Raw genomic sequence first — 22,415 nt, 5'->3', positions numbered from 1 at the left:
TAAACTTTGAAAGGCCTTCATCCACAGTAGCACCATGTCAGGAATTCAATACAAATATGTGCAGACTAAAAAAAGCCTAATATAAGCACACTGTAAATTAAAGCCAAGGGTTTATTTCCTACTGATGACATAATCATAATGCAGAATTTTTTTATATCTTGTTTGATAGGATTTTTTTCTCCAAAACAATGCTAGATACTTGAAGTAAATGTCCTTTAAATTCACCATATGAAAATCTAGGACAAACAAAGAATAATGCATTTGTCTGGGCTGCAACAGTAGTTGCTTCCTCAAAACCTGCGATAACAGTACGATTCTTTGATCAAAAAGGGAACAAGACTCTCTCAGAACTTCACTTTGGGCGGCACGCTGAAGTTTATCATGCTCGGAAAATAGCACATGTAAAAATCTTCACCTGATCAACTGATTCAAACACACAGCACTGCATATACTCATCTTTCACCACACAAATAATGGAAGAATAATTGTATCACATCATATCGTGTAGACTCTGTAGACTTGAAAACTGAAACAAATGAATGTCAAATCTCAATAAAAAAATCACAAAAAAAATGCGGATATACCAACTTGTCTGTCAAATTACGATTGACCTCTTTAAAAATAAAAAAACTATTGGCCAAACGTTGGTCAGCTGGTTTTCCGTTCTTATAACAACTATTTATGAATTGTTGGAACATAACAAACAATAATCTGTGACATGTTGGAGATAAGCATCAAGCCAACCCATCAACTATCACCATTGGCCCAGCAGACATCCCTCGACCATGTTGCAAATGAAAAATCACGAGTCATAAGCACTGTTGACCAATCAGAAGCTACATCGTTCAGTGAAGTCCTGTTAATCGGGCGAGGGAGATAGAGGAAAGATCATCAGATACCATCAGCAATTCAATCTTCTCGCATCAGGAAAGTGAAGTTGAAGGCAGCAGAGCTTTAAAACACGATTTGAGGCATACGTCAGTTTAACAGAGCTACCACAGGATAGAGACCTTGTGAAGTAATTTCCAAGTTATGCAATATTCTGTAAATAAGTGTGAAACTGTGAGATAGACGCCACAGAAGAAACTGTACTGTATGATAAAGGCTTCATGTTGCATTACAGAATGGAAAGTTGTGTTATTTCACCTGTAAGTAACAGAGATTGTCTTCAATTTTAAACATTTTAACCACGTCTGGATTTTTCATTTGTTTCATTTCGTGGAATATTTTGATGAAATTGGAATGGATCCTGTTGTTGTTAAATAAAAAAAAAAAAATGTTTTTACCTTCAGTGGAGTTTCAAAAAATGTAAAGTTTTCGAAGGTTAAAATGTTATATACTATACAAATGAAGAAAACAATTCAAAGTTGATTTTTTTCAGTTATCAGAAGAAATAATCCCGTATGATCACGATGGTCGGCCGATGTATGACTTCTACTCGTATCTCAGTACTGAGCCTGATGCTCATACAGGTAAACTTTAAAAAACCTCCTCAATATCAACACTTGTTGTTTATTCTTGTTGTTATCTAGTGTGATGATTCACATTGATTCTCTGAAATATCTCCAACTGATAATTTAGCCTGCGATTTACTTAAAAAAATGGTTTGAAGTATTTACTGCCGAAAACCAAAAAAATCTTGTTCAGTCACTTGTTTCTTTATTCAGCAGGTGGATATGAATATCCAGGTGTTCATGTCCATCACAGTGAGTTTGAACCTTCTCAGGAAAACCAGTTAATCGAGCTGCACTCCAACCCATATCGCTATGTAGATGTTGAGTCTTACCACCCGTCTGTAGATCCAGGGATGGGACCACTTCTGCCAGTGGTACCAACACAGGTGGGTTTATCTAGATTGTTTACTATACGGTTGGTTATTTTTATAATGACAGCGAACTTAAATTACATTGTTGTATGTAAAACCCCAAACTTCACATGACCTGTCATTGATTCTTTTTGCTAGCATAAAGCGAAAACCATCATTTTTATGTATGTATTTGTTTAAATATGGAGAAATCAATAAAAGAAGATACATTTATATAGAAGCATTACTTTCTAAGATAGTAGACAAGTAAAAAAATACACTTACATAAAAACAAATCAAAGTTTCTCGTGTAAAATCTCATGCAGGGTTTTTATGAAATACACAGGTTTTGTGTTTATTGTTAGATATTTTGCTTTGTTTAAAATAGTCTAAAATCAAAAGAATCAACACGATTTATCTTGCAGTACGTGCTCTGTCTTTAAATAAAGTGCGAGTAAAAAAATAACAGGGAGAGAAATGTCAGATGTGTAGTCATATTCTGTTTGTATTTTCTGCAGCATAAAAATACTCTTGATTGAGAATGTTTCAAATAAAATGTCATTCGTTTCTTTTGAAATCTCTTACTTAACTGACCAAAATTATTCTGAAACACACACACAGAAAGAGATGTGCAGGATGTGAGTAGAGGCACAGACAGACCGATTGCTCAACATTGTCTTTTCCTGACTGAATACTGTTGCTATACAATAACACACACACAAGCATTTGTACAGTGCTGATAATAATACTTCACAGAACAATGATCTTGCCAAACACAGTTAAACCCTGACTTAAGACTCTTCAAGATCAATTGAAACTGTTATGCGTGTGTCTCCTCATTGTGAGATGCTCAATAACTAAATGTTCTCATTTATGTGACTATATTTGAATAAACTGAACTATCATATGGCTTCGACAGACTTGAAATATAGCGCACAAGTAACTTTTAACTAAACTTTTAGTACATTATGTCATTTTAGCAGTTCAGCAGGTCCAGTCTCTATATTCTTGGAAGAAAGCAGCTCGAGTATTTCACTAAATATCTTCATATTCTTCCGTATTAAAGGGATATTGAAAATTCTGTCATCAGTTCCTCACCCTCAGATTGAGCCAAACCTAGAGAAAGATATTTGGAAGAATGTCAGTCACCAAACAGATTTCATTCCCCATTGACTCCCATAGTATTTAATTTCCTACTATGGCAGTCATTGGGAGATCTGTCTTTTTTTCCAAATATCTTCCTTTCTGTTCAGCAGAACAAAGAAAATTTATGAAGGTTTGAAACAACATCAGTGTGAATAAATGAAACAGAATATTTTTGGGTGAACTATCCCTTTAATAATACAGCTGTTTGTTTTTGAAATAATTGAGGGTGTGTAAATAACAGCAGAATCTAAAAATGGATTTTAAATACTCTGTTTTAATATTTTAATGTAACATGAATAGGAAAATACAATGTTTTTCAGTGTCTGTAGTTACTAATACAGTATCGTGTTTATGCTGTGGTGTTTTGCTGATGGAAAGGAAATTCTGCAATGAAGGTGATGTGCACTTGATTTGTAAATGCAGGGCCGCACCATTTTGTGTCTCATTTTGTCGACACCATGTTTTCACAGTTCCTCTTTCAATGTAAAGTCATTCTGTGGTTTCCAAGTATATAATAACTCTAATAGAAATTCAAGCTAAATGAGCATTTTCTGCTGCAGCATGTGTCGAGATGTGGGAAACTGTATCCAACCCAAAATATTACTTGGGTATCAGTGACCTGAAAAGATTTCAACAGTCATCACAGCTGTCTTATGGTTTTGTGGTTTTTTTTGTAGAAACGGTGCTTGTGAATTAGACAATATCCATGTCGGTTGATGTTTTTGATGAGAGTTAAGGTCTTTGCACATACAGTCCGAAATTTTCATATTCGTTTTTCGTATTTGGTACTCGTTTGTATTGTGTGCCTGAATTCTCAAAACGCCTTACAAAAAGCTTGCTATGGATGCGGAAAATGCAGAGAATTGAATTCGTATGATGGACGAAAATATCGTAGGCAGTGTGTAAATGTGATTGACACAACGTGAGGTCGTATTTATTTTTCAACGTGCGGAACTTGTGGACACAAATGTAGGTCACCATGTGAAACGATCTGATAAGCAAGTCATACAGAAGCAGTAGTGAACATTTTTCTCTTCACAGTACACTTATGGTCCTCCAATGCTGTACCCTCGGTCACCCGTCACCCGCAGCACTGATGATGAGGAGCCTGGGGGGCGCAGTCCACCTTTTGAGGTGTCAGAAGGTGAAGAGGACACTGACAGACATCCAGGCGCATCGAGTGCTCTGATAGGTGAGTTTCAAACAGAGATGCACAGTCTCTCCTAATGTTATCTCAAGTATGTAGACCTTAAGTTTTTTTGAAAGAGAATTCTAACTGTACCTTAACACTTCAAATCAATGTCAACTTCTACAGGAACCAAAAGGAAAGTGCGCCTCTATCAGTTCCTCCTGGACCTTCTTCAAGACGGAGACATGCGGGAATGCATCTGGTGGGTGGACAGAGAGAGAGGCATCTTTCAGTTCTCCTCTAAACACAAGGAAGCTCTCGCCAGCCGATGGGGCCAACAGAAGGGCAACCGCAAGATGATGACCTATCAGAAGATGGCCCGGGCTTTGAGGAACTACGGCAAGACCGGCGAGGTCAAAAAGGTGAAGAAGAAACTGACGTATCAGTTCAGCAGCGACGTGATGAGGAGAATGGTGATGGAGAGGAGGCAGTATCATCACTGAGACAGAACTGGACATGACTCACGTTACTCTGTAAAACGGATTCTCCTTCAGCAGTCCACTCAGAGTTTCAGTCTCGTCATGTACTGTAGATCGCTAGTTTTGTGTGAATTTAACTCAGGGATTTCATATTTGGAAAAAAAGTCTGCAGGTGTGCTTTTTAAGAGTGGAAAAGGAGTGATTTTATGAGAGTTAAATGAACTATTGTGGGGTTTCATACACATTTGTGGGCTCAACCCAAGCTTATCTTTAACGTTGAGATGAATGGCACATTATGGGCTGTAACGATACACAAAGCGCTTGATCCAATACAGTACGCCATTCCTGATTTATCATGTGATATTATTAGCATATTTTAAACAAAATGTAAAAAGTTAAAATTATTTCCAAAACATTGACAATTTAAATAAACATTTTTTTGCACATAGATCTTGTTATAGTATTGGCAACATTCAGAGTTTTAATTTAACCTTCTGTATATAAATCATTGAAACAATTCTAGGTCTGTCACTGACAGTTAAAGGTTAAATAAATTTAAGAAATTGATTTAAAAGCTTAACCCTGATAGAGCTTCTTAAAACTGTTAAAAAAAGCACACACACAAAATAAACATCACATATGATGACACAGGTCACGTTGGCAGCTCAACCAATAGGATTAAACAGACATCATATTGTAATGCTTAATATACATTTCGTCATATATATCGTCATGTCATATTATGAAAGGATTGCTTTCTGCTGGTCATTTTTGTGCTTTAATTGTAGAACGTAAGACATAATGCCAATTACTGAAGGGACGTTGTTGAAAATATAATGGCAAGTGCTTCAGCAACACCTGAACTAAGACTGGGGATGAATTCATGAAAAATTGGTAGACTGTCTCTCACAGAAAACTGACAAATACATAAAACGAAAGAATTATTAGTATTCACTGTAATATACGAAGTATCCGTTTTAATGTAATTGATATACTGTAATCATAACAATTTGAGAAAAAAGAATGAACTCAGAAACTACCATCTTTGAAATGCATGGACTTTGTAAAAAACTAATAATAAGTGTAAAATCATGTAATCTGACAATGTAATCTGTTTGCATGTGATACGTGACGTAGAGAGACCTTTCCTTATTTTACATCATAATAAAAATGTATTTCTAGGTTTAAAAATAGATTATGAATTCTAGATTTGCTCCATACTGCTATCTAGGGGACACTAACAAGATGCCCCATATAGGAAAACTACTGGCCTTAAGAACTCCATAACCTTTTCATTTCAATGATTTTTGGAGCATTTCTAAAGATGTATTATGTTAAAAACAGAGACATGTTGCATTTGTGTCTTTAAACAATCACAATACCAAATCTCAAATAAAAATATATTCTGTAATGCTGAAAAGTGGATGCATGTGACTATAATGGCAAACCTTATCAAACAAAACCAATTAAATATGAATGGATTCGGAGTTTTGTTATTATTATTATTACACTTATTATATATCATTTTATTTCAAAGACATGGTCTTAAAAATACACAACAGAAATGATCCAAACTATTTTTTTATACTATTTTAAACTATACCTTTCTTGAGGTCAAGATGTTAAATTAGTAAAACTTACAAACTGGATCTGTGTAACACTGCACAGTGTACAATTTGCTTTTGTTATTCAAACAACAAAATCAAAGGAAAATATCACACATCAGTTTGGGAGATATTGTTCTTTAGTTTTTTGGGAAACACGACATCTGCATTAAGTTTATTATGCATCAATACTTTGAACATTTTAAGATAAGAATATCAGTACTTTCTCCTTATAATCTCCCCCAAAACTTGCCCAATTCACACATATGCAATACAAACCCTTAAATGGCAAGAAAATTCCAGAAATGTAGATATTCAGCTTTCAGTAAAGCAGGATTTTTTCCACAGAAGAAAGTTCCCAGTAATTTCCAAAACTGATTAAGCAGTATTTCACCAGCGGATTCCGTTCAAACAGAATCATTTTAACCTTAGGTATAGAAAGATGTGTGGCTTAATGTATTAGCAATGGCATTGCCTTTGTAAATGTTAAACTTAAAACACAATGTAACTTTAACAGTATTGATAACAATCTGAAAAAAAATACTCTGAGGCCGCAATTTTTTGCGTCAAAATTTGTGACGTCAAATGATTGCTACCTAAACCCGTTCTCTTAACACCGGGACAGTACGTGGCAGTATGCCCTCTTGAAACAAGCCAGCCTGCCTGCCATAAAAGAATAATGCGTTCAGTAAGCATATATTCAAGGTAATCGTGCAATAAATCACAGTTTTAAACTACCGTTGTTAAGACTATTTAAGACGTCATAATCCACCATTATAATATACTTTATACATTACGATAATATACTGGTTACTTATTCTGTATTAGAGATCAGGTGAATATAAGCCCTCGTCAGCTAATGAAAGAGAAGACAATAGGCTACTGATGTACGGTGAATCAACATCAAAAAGGCAAAATCTGGATAAAATGCATTTTAAAATGGCTAAAACATACTGTAAATATTAAATTAGCAATTAATTTGGTTATTAATATACAAGTTGTATTGTTTCTGACAATATTAAAATGTGAGAAGACACACTAAATTGCGATTTTATTTTCTAACTTTATTATTTTAGCATTATTAATATATATTTTATCATACAGCACCTTATATTTAGTGAAGAACTGATTAGTGTGTCTGTGTCAAGCTTGGCTGCCTGTGCGTGCAACCATTTTAGGTCATTAAAAAAGAAAATGGCGGCCTCCTTAGGTTAAAATGAGTATTACATTTAGACATTTTTAATGAAATGAAAATATTTTATATGTTTCTAACGACAAATGCTAGTGATGTAAGGCTTTGCAACATATTAATCCACACATCTCTCTATACCCTGGGTTCCTTTTAAGAATAGTTATCATTAGAAAAATAAAAAAGGTTAATGATCCCAAGAGATTCAGTTAGATGCTAGAGCTTCACTTTGATAAATAGTTTTCGTATATTCTCTTTATCACCACAGCAATTGATGATTCATGTTTCAAACTGTTGTTTGTTGTGCTGTACGTCATATGCAAGTAATACAAAAACTGATCTGCTTGGGTCCATCTCAATCTCTCTTCCCCAAGGCGATGCTGTTGTGTGCTTTCAGAACGGTAAGGATGTATTGTCTGATATGGAATCATCAGGTCAGTTGTTGGCCGCGCCTGCATGTCTGGGCCAGTTCTCCTCATCCAGAGTGGAGTCAAACTCTTCTTCTCTTTCTTTAGGAGGAGCTCTGAATCAAATACAAAAAAAATTCACATGCTCAGTTATGATGTCAAAGAAACCTCAGAAGGTACAGTATAATAAAACAATGTGCTGTCATTATGATTTAAAGGAGGCTTGAATTAAAATCACAATTTTAACCTGAGCTTTTCTATGATGACATTGATAGGTTGAACACCACCTCCACAGAAAAATATCAAAGACTACTTTTCTAGCCCCGCCCACTGGTTCGCACATGACAGAAACAGTGGCGAGGAACCAGATAGAGCGAGCAAGCAATAAACAAACATGCCGTTAAAGATATCTTAATATTGTGCCATCCCTGCTTGTGGAAGAATACAGTCGCTGTATAATTTTCCTTCAGATTTCGATATTAGGAATGTTGGGTTAAACTTTATTTTTAAAGACGTTCCAGCTCATGTGGAAAAAACAAGGAGCATTTGTTTGTTTCATTTCTCCGAAGATTCCTTCGTGAACAAGGCACAGGTCCACACTGAATTTGCGGAGAGTTTAAAATTAAAAACCAGTCGACGCAGCAATCTTATGTGTGTAAAACATTTCTGTACTATGTGTCTCTATTGCTTTGTTAGAGATTGCTTGATGTGCCCTGATCACTATTCACACGAGATTAGTATTACCTGGGGACCCGTAGTCATTTGAATTAATTGCAGAAGTTGTCTGTGATCTTAAGTGCGTGCGAATCGCCACCTCTGTGATTTGTTGGGCTCACATATAACTTTTTCAAGGTTTTATACACCGTTTGCGAATAATGGAGGCTGTATTGAAGTGTTTTGGCATTATAGTATTATAAATACTGATGTGGGGAGGTCATTTATAAATCACAGGAGGTCTCCAGATAATACTGATGCCGTGCGAAAACTGTGAATGGTGCTTATGTGTAACCTAATGTTACATCTTGAACCATATTCACAGAAGGCTCCGACTACGCAAACTGCTATCCAACCAAAGCGGTGGGCGTTTACTTCCAAGTGTCTTCAATGCGGCACGCCCATTAAAAACGAGCGTTTGCAGAGCTGGCTTATTACTTCTTGATTTTGATGTTTTTGGATGTAAAAACCACGCAAGCGTCATAAGTAGACCTCATATAACAGTATAAAACAATAAACAAACACAGTTCAACAAACCTTTAATTTTAGATTAGGGAAACATAGGTGTGTCTAGATGTGACCAAAAGCTAGTGTAGAATTATAATGCAAAAACCAGAAGCAATAATCACAAAGAAATAAATTTTTCGAGAACAGAATAGATGTGACATTACAAAAAAATATTGTGACCATGGTAAGGTACAATTCATGGTAAGGTTGAAATTAGCATGGAATTTCTCATAGTTACTGTATAAAATATAGTTACTGTAAACGTAAATGCTAAATAAATCAACACCTAAAAATTTGTAACACTTACCAAAATACAGTTTATTTATTTTTTTAATTTAGATTTTGTTGCAGATTTGTAAGTAACTTTTAATGTTTCTTAATTTTAATAATATTCTTAACTTTGGGAAGACAAGCTTCATGACAAAGAATTCAATTTAGAAAAATAAATGCCATTGTTAACTTCTATTTCCTACTGGATCACCCTTGGACTCATAATATGACTATATTTGTCTCTTTTAATATACAAAATTATTATTTATATTAAAGGGATAGTTCTCGCAAAAATGGAAAAACTGTCATCATCTACTCACCCTCACCTACCTGTATAAATGACTTTGTTCTGACGAACACAGAGAAAGATATTTGGAGAAATGTTAGCAATTCAGTTCTGGGACATCATTGACTACCAGAGACTCAGAACAGTTTTCCTAAATTCTTCAAAATATCTAATTTTTTGTTGTTTTTTATTCCACTATTCTGTTCTATTTTTTCTACTATGGTTGTGGATAATGTCCCAGAATTGAAAATGGTTAACAATCTTACAAATATCTTTCTTTGTGTTCAACAGAACGAAGACATTTAAACAGGTTTGAAACTACTTGAGGGCGAGTAAACGATGACAAAAATGTCATTTTTGGGTGAACTGTCTTTTCAAACGTAACAATGATTTGGCAGAAGATAAATAAAAAATAACACTAAATGACAAAAAGGTTGCCGGACCTTAGGTGTGTACAGTATGCAATGAATATCAAATAAAATTGTACCTAATGTAGAACGGTTGACATTTCCCCTGGACCACCTCCTTACTCAGTTCCACGGCGATGATGTCGGACTGAGGCACTTCAAACATGGGCTCTAACAGGAGCTTCTCCTGAAGGACACACCACAGACACATGAATGAGATCACATGAAAACAGATCTTAGATCAGCAGACATTTGATTCGTGTCCTTTACCATGATGGAGCGGAGTCCCCTGGCTCCTGTTTTCCTCTCCAGAGCCAGACGGGCGATGGCCCTCAGTGCATCACTGGTTACATTCAGCTCACACTGTTACAAAGAGGCAAGAATGTAACAACCTGAAGAAAAAACACAAACCTGTGCAAAACAAGTAAGGGATAATCCACAGCTAGCCGTGCGTTAAAGGGTATTAACGCAGAAACGTGGAGGCCAAGCACCTACCGGCGTGAAGTGCTCTAAAGTCCTTTAATGCATTGCAAGCTGTGGATTATACCCCTTATAACATGGTCATTGGCCCAGTTAAAGCTTTTGTTTGTACAGTGTAATTTTAGATCAAACAGTAAATTTCAAATGTAAACAAACTGACTGGAGCGTCCTGTGCGTTAAAGGGTTTTAATGCACACCTTCCAGCCAATCGGAATCGAGTATTCAACAGACCATGGTATAAGCTGCCATAATGCACCGGAATTGACACTACAATGACACTACAGAGAGACACACATACTTTATCCATACTGAAGAGAGCCTGATACTGAGGGAGCACAGCGTTCCGAGGCTCGGTAAGGATTTTCACCAGCGTCTCCTCGTTCAGACTGTGCAGCGGTACCACCACGGGCAGACGGCCAACAAACTCCGGGATCATCCCGAATTCAACGAGGTCCCGCGCCTCAGCGTGTCGCAGAAGACGGTCTTTCTCATCCATCTCTGCCGCTGCCTCCATTTCATTCCCTGAGGTGTTGGCCAGATCAGCGGCCGCTGCTGCCCGGCGACCTTGGCCCAGGTTTGAGGGCGTCCCGAAACCAAGGAACTGTAGGGGACCACAACACAATACATCAACAATCATATACATACTAAAGAAGGCATCAGGAGATAAATACAGAAAATTTCACCTTTTCATTTTTTCTGCGGCTGACGATCCTGTCGAGTCCGTTGAAGGCACCGGAGGCCACAAACAAGATGTTGGTTGTGTCTACCTGCAGCGTGTCTCCTCTCAACTTCCGGCTGTTCTTCTCCGGAACGCTCACGATGGTTCCCTCAAGGAGTTTAAGCAAACCCTGACCAGATGAACAAATAGACAAGCCATAAAAAACCATCCTTGCATGAACTGAAAGAATACATGATGTATGATAACATACCTGCTGAACACCTTCCCCCCCGACATCTCTGAGCTGATGAATTCCAGGCACGCTGCCAATTTTATCCACTTCATCCAGGAACACTATGCCTGCAAGTGGACAGTAATTCCACTCATTGATTTTCAACTTGAGACAAAGAACTCGTAAAGTGTTTCCCACATAAAGTACACGAGAGACTTTGTGAAGACTGACCTTGCTGGGCTTTCTCCACGGAGTAGTTTGCATCCTGCAGAAGTTTGGCAATAACGGATTCGATGTCCTCGCCCACATAGCCTGCTTGGGTAAGGGTGGTACAATCACAGATGGCGAATGGCACATCCAAACATCTAGCCAGAGTCTGGGCCAGCAATGTTTTGCCTAGAAGGGTTAAAGATTCATCACCAAACATGCTAGAGTGAAAAAAATTCTAAATTCAGCAGCCAGTAGAGTAAGATATGAATAGCAAATTAGCATGAAATTTGCAATAAAATGCAGAATGTCAAGAATAGGTGTCTACATATTTGGCCCTAATTTAGCAAGCAAGTCGAGCTTTTTATATTTTGTATTATATCGACATAATTGTGTTGCATATTTTCTGCCATTTGGAATCGTGGGGAAAACCCAAACTCACCAGATCCAGTAGGTCCCAGCAACAGAATATTGCTCTTTTCAAGTCTAATATCAGTGTGGGTGGAGTCAAGCATTTCTCCGCCCCGTTTTTCATGATAGGCTTGCTTATTGGTCTGCTGCTGGACAGATGCACCCAGAGCGTTTCCGTGGGGACTGACTCCAGCGATCTGAAGCAGCTCTGTGAAAACAAGCAAAACCTTCAGTTCTTCATTTCAGCAGAATATGTGCTCTTCATTGACAGGCACAAACATGAACCCCTGCAGACCGGATCCCCCGAAAAACCCCCCATTACATAACATGTGGAATTATATTTTAAATTTGGACACAAAATGGGGCTTGAAACTACAGAAACAGAGACAGAAGTGAAACTGTTCATCAACCGCAGGTCAAACTAAATATTATTTGTGTCATTTATTGTTCACCGTTCTGTTTTGAAGAAGTTGCCACTTTTAATTGTTTTGCTTAAATTTAGCTCAAAGATTTGAAACAGGTATATGTTGATTATTTACAACACTAACTTTGGAAGCAGATCACACATTAAAATATATATTTTTGCAGGTTATTAAAAGTTTATCATAAATAAATAATATTTAATCTAACATACTTTTGAACCAAAAGAACATTATTTCTCCTTTATTTTTGTATAAGAGTATATTTGAGTTTATATGCCATATGTGGAAAATGCTTTGTGTTAGCTGTTAATTTAATGCAATTCATAATTCTGTTTCCAAACTCTGACCAGACTGTTGGCTCCGGTCTGCACTATAAATATAAAGTAAACAGACAGAGACTCAGTGTGAAATCTGAGAAAATTTGAGACAGCCAAGCTGAGAATATGCTATATCTAGCATATATTTTTGATGTTTTCTAACACCTGATTCAAATCACCAGCTGGTTAGTGTGTTAATTACGGAGATTAATTAACACATTAACCAACATACGGAGCGGAGAGACATCTACAACATTCTAGGAGGGGGGGCCCGAGGACCAGGTTGGGGAACACTGTATTAAACCATGTGTGTGTCATAGTAACATACAGTGTGATGCAATTCCCAAAACACAAAAGCATATATAATATAATCAACATCTGAACTGACAGCTACAAAAATAGTATTTTATAAACTAGTTATATAGTGGATAAAAACTTAATGTGCTAGAATGCTCTCATTTAATTCAAATTACGTCAATATTTATTACAGTATTTATAAAGTTATCTTAAAAAAATGGTGGACATTGTTTGGATTATTTTAATTTAACCACTCTGAAATATGCCAGAAAATAAATAACAAAATAAATTAAAATGATTCTACATCAGGGAATAATAAATCATTTATATATGACATACATTTATAAAATCATAAAAAAAAGAAAAATTTCTAAGACTATAAATATATTACCCTAAATAAGTAATTAAACGTAAATAAATAATAATTCATAATAAATTACTAAACAATTCATGTTGGAATGTTTTTTGGCAAAACTAGTGTAATTGTGCATTTTGCTAGGTTATTTTTAAATGAGCTGCAAAAACCACGACTCACTTGTAAACCTGTATTCATCTTCTTGTCTTCTGATCTCTAGCTCTAGAGGAGAGTAGAGGAGAGAAGTACAGTTAACTTGTTGTAACTCCTGCACTTATGAGCACAAAATGAGATAAGTAACACTACTGTACGTGTAAAGTAAGAGAAGGGAAATTTCGCAACATTTACACTGGAACCACAGGAAATGCTATAGATATGCTGTCGGACAAATACCAAACTACACAGCCCTAAAGACCACAAGAGAGTGGGCTCGTGTGTTGTTGACTGCCTTTCTTAGGATAATCTGAGAGCTACTGTTTGAATAGAAGTAATCTGTTTGAGTTAAAATGAATGTTTTAAAGAAACATTAAAGCGACTGTATGAAACAATATTCATCCCCCCTCCCACTCACAAAAATTCAACATTTCTACCCAATTAAATAGTATGTCAGAGCTTGATATTAACTGGAAAAGTGTTAATCAATATAAAATCAAAAAAAAAGTTTTTTGTTGTTTTAAAATGTATTTCAATGCTCATTTTAAATCATTAGTCATCCAGAGGCCCCCTTGGAAGTCGGCTGGGCCACGGCCCCCCCCCCGTTGAGAACCACTGCTTTAGATTGAATTGAAATTTGTAATTGTAGCGTGTCAAGTCAAATACGTTCAATATAATATTTTGTATATGCCTAACATTTATAACCAGTTTATTTCAAAATGAGATAATAATATGAGAATAATCATAATGTATTTTTTTATTGTGCATTCCAATAAATATCAATTAAACTATTGTTGGTTAGTTTTGAATTAAGCCATAATAGCATAAATAAATGAATATCATAAATAAAATACAGCTAACTAACACAATAAAAGACAAAAAAGACAAGCTAACATAATAAAAAACAATGAATTGAATGACCGATGAAATGATTTTTGAAAAAGTTGAAAACGGGGTAATCTTATTTTGGAAACAAACCTTTATATTTATATGATATACATGAATTTTCAAAAAACAATGTTTTGGAACCAAACTCTATAACGCTATAATAATTGTGCTTAAATAAAGTTCATAAAAAGGAACCAGTTTCATAGGATTTCTTTTATTTTCATAGGAATTTGAAAACTCCATTAAGTAGTTCAATCTATATTTACCTCTAGGAGTAAGAGGACTCTGTTTCTCTGCTTCTGCTTGCTGTCTGCTCACTGCTGGAAAGTTGTTGTAGATCCGCTTGTAATGATTATAGACAGCGACTGCCAATACTTTCTTTGCATATGACTGGCCGATGACATATTTGTCGAGATATGTATAAATCTAAAGACATTGAGACAACAGGACCACACATTGTTTATGGAGTAGATAATGTTTCTGAAATATAATAATCTGACAAAACAAAAATTAAATTACATCTGTTGTGATGGATTATACCTTTTTAGGAGGTGGAGGGGGTGTCTGAGCGAAAGCGATTTTCGCACGTTCAGAGGTGCTTTCTGTTTCCTTGTTTAAACCCTCCTTAGAGTCCGACTCAGACAGAACCACAAAGAAGTGATGACACTTTTCACACTTTACGAACCGTGTGGAGGCTGCGTGGGTTAAGATCATTCAGTCAATGAGAAAAACATTCAGAACAGCTATTACAGTTTAACTAATGAACTATTTTTTTTAAAGATTAGGTTTTGCCGTTTTGCCTTTAATTGTACAATTTAGTTGCAGAGAGGACAGGAAGCGAAGTGGCATAGAGAAGGGGATGGGTTCGGGAAATGACAACGAATCGGGATTCGACCTCGGGTCGCCCGATGCGCAACATGTCGGTGCACTTCCCATAGGCTATCAGCTCCAACACAAATGAATTATTTTAATCATCTAAAACAGGCCAAATAATGAAACAGATTTTAGAGTGGTGGAGCGATGATGTATTTTTGTTGGGCAAATCTACAAGCATCACAGATGTCAATGGGATTTTTCCCTAGGCTTTTGGATTATGGAAAAACAAAATAAAATGAGATGTACAAAACATCTTTATTAAACTCGGATCAGCTTGTGTCCTATTGTCCCATCTCCTCGCCTTTCGCTTCATGTTTTTCTCAAAATGAAGGCCAAAAGTCCAAAAATATAACTTATTATAAAACTGTACGTGTGTGAAAATGAATCGTTTAAAAATGTAATTATGCACAATGAATTTCAAAAACACCCCATTGGTTTTCATTCAGCTGTTCTATGTTTGTCAAATTAACTTCCTATATCGGGCTATGATAAAAGTAAGTGAATGACACTCACATACAAAAGTCTCCACGTGTGTACAGAGATCTCCACATTTGGGACATCGCAGCTGACCGCCGCCTTTCCCTGAACCTCCCGTTCCTGACGTACTGTTTCCACCGGCATCAGTGACGCTTTTCTGCCCAGTGCAAAAACACACCTCCAATAACCATTCAAACTTTGACATTAACATTTATAACATTCTAACCTTTTTTAAACAAAACGTACCCTTCCACCATCACCATCTCGGGGCGTGCTGTCTTTAATAGCCAAACACACTGCTGTTTGTGAAAATGATCTCACGAGTATAACTTGAGGTAGATGAACTTCATGGCATGCTGGTTTAGTAAGAGTGAAGAGCTGAACCCGGGAACATGACAGACCTAAAACAAACACAACGCATAAGATAACAAGCAATTACATGAGTTGGGCTGCATTTAAATATAATACATTCCGTGAACAAAAGTGCAGAAGGATCTGCTGGTCTTAGCTGGCCGTCCACTGGTTGGACTGGTCTGATTGTTTTAGGGGGATTTTTTGCCTAAATTGCTGTGGTATAAAAAAGAGATCAGAGGGCAGTTTTTGAACATGAATTTAGAATCAGGACATTGTGTACACTGGTGAGGACTCTGGCTCACTTCACATTGGGAGACTGATGAGTTTTTCCCATGACTACCCATTCAGTGCCTTGACTCCTGAACTAAGGAACTGACTGAGACGGACTCAGGGAGTAATATTATGTGATGCCTATGATGCTGATATAAGCATTGTTAAGAAGAAATAGGATTTTAAATTATAATACGATTTTAAATATGTGAACAATATGCCATGGTGATCCAATTGGGGTCACCTAATAAAGCTTTGAAAACCTGCCAGCCTGGGAAACGAACTTGCAACATTAGAGAGATTATTACATTATAACTCTGGCTGTCTAACCATTAGGCCACAACTATCTTTAATATTGCCTAATACGTGGACAAGAGTAATGATATGCAATTGCTCTACAGTTAATATACTTCACTATTAACATCCTTTAACTGTTGAAAATTGTAAAGTGTGCATATTCATCCAGTGATATTTGGAGATGTTTTAATAAACCGAATTCAAAGTATATACAATATTTAATATAAATACATAAAGTTTAACAATATCAGCTAACATTTATTTACAAGTAATTGTGAATGCTGAATTGCGATGGGTGAGATTGAAAATGTAATTGTAATATTGCTGTAAAATTATAATATATTATACATTATCTGTGCTTTCACGCGCACTTGACGGTCATCAAAAACGCACACATGCGCAGACAACCCCTAAAGATTATAACATTCCTAAAAATGAAGTAACCCCGGAACATAAGCTGCTCCGGAGCAGGTTATCTTTAGAGAGTGAGTTGCTGGTTACTTACATACCCTGAAAGTATCTTCGTTTTTGGAAAAGAAAGTCGGGTTTATCAGCTAAAGCCAACTAACCCTTAAATGTACCCAGGCATGTCACATAACCAGCTTTCTGAAATATCCCCCAGGTCCAAGTCTGATATCCTATTGTTGTTGTAAACAAGATATTGCACACTGGGATTGCTGATTGGCTGACGCTACCCACGTGATCCAAGTTGACCATTAAGGAGGATGGGCGGTGTTAGATAGTTTGGTTGTGAACGGTGTATTCATTATAAATAATGTATCACACAAAATTTTGTTTTCAAAGCCAAGAGACCCGGAAGTGTATAATATGAGCTGTTTGAACGGAATTGTACAGTCATTATTATGAAGTCAAACATTCCTTCCGTTAAATCATTCTCCGAACGTGCTAGTTATATTGATTTCTCCATGTTGTTTTGTTTTTCTGCTGTTAATGAGGTCATCACCAAGTTCATTTAATACTTCTTCTGGATGTATTAGTATTGATGGTTTTCTTACCTTTATAAACGGAGTTTATCACCCTCGCTGCAGGTCTGCATGCACAGGACATACTTAAAACTACACGAGAAAAAAATAGAAAAAAACGAATTATATATGAATTATTCATGAATATAAATAGAGGGTTATCTTTATAGCAGGTTATCATTACCTTATTTTATTTATAAGCACATAATAGGCATGTAAAACAGTGCGCCACTAAACGCGTGGTACAGTATGAAACATGTTACGTTACCAGAGTACTAAATGTCCGAGTCCTCCAAAACAGATGATTGTCTTTTGCTTTAATGGATTTAACAACACGATCTGATCAGAAGAAACGTTTTAAATGATTTCATGTCAGCGTGAATGTGTCTGTAGGTCCGTTACGGCTGTTACATGAAGTTTGACGCGATCAGTATAACCTCCTGTTATGAAGTGGGTCACTGACGTAACGTAACATACAGACGTGTTTATATCACATGACAACAAAGTGATAAATGGAGCCTTTAGTGAGACGTAACTTTAGAGTGAGACATAAATGATTTACTCCTGCAGAGGGCGCTTTAAGGCTCACAAAGACCTACAACCAGGGCACTTCTTGCTGTACCAGAGACATTTGTACGCTAAAAACATAATCTTTTGAGAATTTCGTTTCTGATGTATAAATCTAAATACGTCCGAATTAGAAACACACCGTGAAGAAAACCATAAGCAGGAGAATGGCCCAAATGGCCGCACAGCTAAGCCACGCCCACTTTATCATTCTGCCATTCATGTAGTAGACGTTCCAGTCGTTTTTATTGTGGGAGGAGCAAACGCTCTTCTTCTTGAGCGCTTTACTCACTGTCAAAAGAAATCACTCCGCCACGTGACACGGAGGACTCGCGAATGTATCTTTAATCATTGTTATATATTCTTTATATTACCATTTGATTGTTTAAATAGCTTATGTAGGTTTATTACATATCAGAAATTTTTTAAACACTAATGAGAAAATAATAATAAAGAATCGACGACTGCACAATTACATGAAACAGAATAATTCTACTACATATTAATATTTTTCATTTTACTAAAAAACGCATACACCTGACAACAGAAATAATAATTTCATTCCCATCATAATAAAAAATAACACGACAAATTGACAGATTTGTAATAATAATTCAAACGTAGAGCAGTTATTTCTTAAATGGCTTATTAACCATGGCTTATATTTCTTGTATGCATATTTATGCATAGTGATAGTGTCACTTTAAAGTTATCAGATAGTGGACTGCTTTGGAATCAACAATGAATTCATCTTATTTGACATGCTTAAAACCCGTCCAGTCACTCCCAAACATTAACTATGACAACATTTCTGCTAAAATTGCATAGTTACTACGATGACAAAAGCTAAAATAATAATAAATTCAATAATCATTTTTACTTGTCCTGAGATCTAAAAATGGTGGGGTTAGCATGTCTAAAGGGATCTCAGATCTGCTTTATTAAAGCATGGCAGTCTCCCATGTTTCATATGGCTTTACTATTGTGAATACATGTAATAAGCTAACTGAAGTGTTTCCCATTTCCATTATGGCTTGTCAAGTTCCCCATTATGTCACTTTTCAATATAGACACAACAATCTACAGCTACATTTGAGATGTAACAAAAAATTTTCCCTTGATTATATTCACTGTTATTTTGCACAGGTCCCTTTGTCAAACAGCATAAAGTCAGTTGTCTTGGGTAATATCACAGAAAATGACACACAGGCAGACGTGACATTCAGTCATGGATTGTCTCTCTCATTTTAGTGGTCATATTGTCTCGAAGCTCACAGTGTCGCTTCAGATCTCTGACCTCCAGAGGAAGTGAACCGCTCCATACCATCAGCACCGAATCCTGACCTGTGACCGTCACAAACACAAAGCAAGAAGAAATGTCCGGTTCAAATTTTATATCATAAAATAATGTCCGGATCTAATTAACAAGGAACGGAACCCAACCAGAGATTCACTGCACAGTATTGTGTAAAATTGAATCGAAATGTCATGACTTTACCTGATTGTGTTTTGATTTGGTCATTTGGCATACGTTGAGATCTGCCCAACACTAGAATACAATTCTTTCGGTTTAGTGTTTCTGTAAAGCATAAAGAAGGGAATAGAATGTAGTTATTTTCCTCGTGACACCAGATGCACGCAACTATGACACTTTTCATTTAAGTGCAATGAAGACAGAAGGTGCGGTGCTTTAATGGCCTCATATTCAGGATATCTTCCTTCATTGGCCGCTGGGAACAGGAAGTGTGTAGTGATTGGTCCGTACCTAGCATCACAGAATCCATGCAGCGCATGGAGTGGCAGTTCAGGCTGATGCTCTGGAGCAGCTGACAGCTCGAGATCTCCACCAGCAGAATGAATCCTGATCTGGTCCCGATCCACAGAGTACCACTGTGCTGAACCAGCAGACCTTTAACCGTTGCCAAAGACGACTGCATTTCTCGGCACGTGTCTTCACTCTGAACCTGTCTGGTGCAATTTAGTCTGTTGTGAGGAAACAAGAGGGTTAAAAGTAATCGAGCCAGTATATGTGTGTGCGCGCGTGTGTGTTTGCTCACTTGAGTAATTTAGCACAGTCGATGAGGTTCATCATCTTCTCAGTCTTCTTGTCCCAGACTTCCACAATATGGCTTTTTGTTTTACTCACATACACATGTTTGTCAACCGCTAATCGCATTATAGAAGCATCACTGCTGCTACGACCCTGCTGCCTGCACATACAAACATGTCAACAACAGCAACTTAAAGCAAAACTTTCATTCTCAATCCAACCCTTACATCTGTGACCAGAATTTAAGCACTCATGTTAGAATTTAGTTTGCTGTCCACAGTAAGTTAATGAAACTTTATAGGGATAGTTCACTCAAAAATAAAAATTATGTCATCATTTACTCACCCTCAGGTTTTTCAAACCTATATGAAAGTCTAAATTTGTTCTGTTAAACATAAAGATGGATCTTTCTAAGAATGGATCTTTTCTTTTTGCCAAAAATCATTAGGATATTAAGTAAAGGTATTTTATAAATTTCCTACTGTAAATGTATGAAAGTTTTATTTTTGTGAGTGGATGTCCTGCTAGAGTGACTCAGATGAAGAACTTCAAAGGCGATTTTCAGTTTTTTGGACCCTCAGATTCCAGCTTTGTAAATAGTCATTGTTCTGCCAGATATTGTCCTATCCTAACCAACCACATATCAATAGAAATCTTATTTTCAGATGATGTAACAAACTCAATTTCAAAAAATTGACCCTTGAGGCCCGATTGACATTTCGCGTCTTTTAATAATATAGGGGGAAATAGGGGGCGATACACTCTTTTTTTTCCGGAGCGTCGGCGGCGCATCGAGATGAAAAATTCTCAACTTTTCAGTAAGGGGCCGGTGCTCAGTGGATCGGGCGGCAGTCTAAGGCAGGGGCCTCGACAACCCGATCCCTGGACGCGGAATCTAGCTCTAGGGACATGGAACGTCACCTCTCTGGCGGGGAAGGAGCCTGAGATTGTGCGTGAGGTTCAGAGATTTCGACCAGAGGTAGTTGGGATCACTACTACGCACAGCTTGGGCTCTGGAACCACACTCCTCGAGAGAGGATGGACTCTTCACCACTCTGGAGTTGCCCATGGTGAGAGGCGGCGGGCTGGTGTGGGTTTGCTTATAGCCCCCCAGCTCAGCCACCATGTGTTGGAGTTTATCCCGGTGAACGAGAGGGTCGCTTGTCTGTGCCTTCGGGTCGGGGATAGGTCTCTCACTGTCGTGTGCGTCTATGGGCCGAACGACAGTGTAGAGTACCCGGCCTTCTTGGAGACATTGGGAGGGGTGCTAGAAAGCGCTCCGACTGGGGACTCCGTTGTTCTGCTGGGGGCTTCAACGCCCACGTGGGCAACAACAGTGAGACCTGGAGGGGCGTGATTGGGAGGAACGGCCCCCCTGATCTGAACCCGAGTGGTGTTCTGTTATTGGACTTCTGTGCTAGTTACAGCTTGTCCATAACGAACACCATGTTCAAGCATAAGGGTGTCCATCAGTGCACATGGCACCAGGACACCCTTTCCCGGGGTCGATGATCGACTTTGTGGTTGTTTCATCTGACCTCTGGCCGTATGTCTTGGACACTCGGGTGAAGAGAGGGGCGGAGCTGTCAACTGATCACCACCTGGTGGTGAGTTGGATCCGATGGCGGGGGAGGAAGCTGGACAGACTCGGCAGACCCAAACGCACTGTGAGGGTCTGTTGGGAACGTTTGGCCAATCCCCTGTCAGAGAGATCTTCAACTTCCACCTCCGGCAGAGCTTCGACCAGATCCCGAGGGAGTCTGGAGATATTGAGTCCGAGTGGACCATGTTCTCCAACTCCATTGTCAACGCGGCCACTCGGAGCTGTGGCGGTAAGGTCTCCGGTGCCTGTAGAGGCGGCAATCCCCGAACCCGGTGGTGGACACCGGAAGTAAGGGATGCCGTCAAGCTGAAGAAGGAGTCCTATCGGGCCTGGCTGGCTTGTGGGACTCCCGAGGCAGCTGACGGGTACCGACAGGCCAAGCGGACTGCAGCCCGGGTGGTTGGGGAGGCAAAAACTCGGGCCTGGGAGGAGTTCGGTAAGGCCATGGAGAAGGACTATCAGTCGGCCTCGAAGAGATTCTGGCAAACCGTCCGGCGCCTCAGGAGGGGGAAGCAGTGCCCTACCAACGCTGTTTACAGTGGAGGGGGGCAGCTGTTGACCTCGTCCAGGGATATC

At 37.9% G+C, this 22,415-nt stretch overlaps 3 protein-coding genes across 5 annotated transcripts in view; 1 reads left to right on the top strand and 2 right to left on the bottom strand.

Moving 5' to 3' along the window:
* Positions 1-847: 847 nt before the first annotated feature.
* On the top strand, positions 848-5,138 carry spi1a (Spi-1 proto-oncogene a). Of its 2 annotated transcripts, none has more exons than XM_056739783.1 (5): positions 848-1,148; positions 1,382-1,472; positions 1,671-1,840; positions 3,992-4,142; positions 4,266-5,138. In XM_056739783.1, exons 1-5 carry the CDS (start codon positions 1,110-1,112, stop codon positions 4,580-4,582), a joined length of 768 nt encoding a protein of 255 aa, XP_056595761.1. In that variant the 5' UTR covers positions 848-1,109; the 3' UTR covers positions 4,583-5,138. The 2 variants fall into 2 exon arrangements, with proteins under 2 accessions (XP_056595761.1, XP_056595760.1); XM_056739782.1 differs by having other exon boundaries at positions 849-1,148; positions 1,668-1,840.
* A 908-nt stretch (positions 5,139-6,046) lies between these two features.
* On the bottom strand, positions 6,047-18,086 carry clpxb (caseinolytic mitochondrial matrix peptidase chaperone subunit Xb). Of its 2 annotated transcripts, XM_056739780.1 has the most exons (15): positions 17,888-18,086; positions 17,653-17,712; positions 15,962-16,116; positions 15,752-15,872; positions 14,903-15,057; positions 14,629-14,788; positions 13,502-13,543; positions 11,962-12,138; positions 11,544-11,708; positions 11,352-11,440; positions 11,106-11,270; positions 10,721-11,023; positions 10,213-10,305; positions 10,023-10,129; positions 6,047-7,874 (listed from the first exon to the last, which is right to left on the bottom strand). In XM_056739780.1, exons 2-15 carry the CDS (start codon positions 17,702-17,704, stop codon positions 7,787-7,789), a joined length of 1,872 nt encoding a protein of 623 aa, XP_056595758.1. In that variant the 5' UTR covers positions 17,705-17,712; positions 17,888-18,086; the 3' UTR covers positions 6,047-7,786. The 2 variants fall into 2 exon arrangements, with proteins under 2 accessions (XP_056595758.1, XP_056595759.1); XM_056739781.1 differs by lacking the exon at positions 13,502-13,543.
* A 602-nt stretch (positions 18,087-18,688) lies between these two features.
* lrrk2 (leucine-rich repeat kinase 2) overlaps positions 18,689-22,415 on the bottom strand; it is a 35,326-nt gene continuing 31,599 nt past the window's right edge. The window contains 4 exon segments of the mRNA XM_056739596.1: positions 18,689-19,530; positions 19,685-19,765; positions 19,952-20,169; positions 20,244-20,396. Coding sequence (XP_056595574.1) covers positions 19,409-19,530; positions 19,685-19,765; positions 19,952-20,169; positions 20,244-20,396 — 574 coding nt within the window. The 3' untranslated portion in view covers positions 18,689-19,408.

This window comes from Triplophysa dalaica, chromosome 24 (assembly GCF_015846415.1).
Source record: "Triplophysa dalaica isolate WHDGS20190420 chromosome 24, ASM1584641v1, whole genome shotgun sequence".
Taxonomy (NCBI): domain Eukaryota; kingdom Metazoa; phylum Chordata; class Actinopteri; order Cypriniformes; family Nemacheilidae; genus Triplophysa; species Triplophysa dalaica.
The sequence above is the reverse complement of the archived record's forward strand: the minus strand, read 5'-3'. Positions and strand labels throughout refer to the sequence as shown.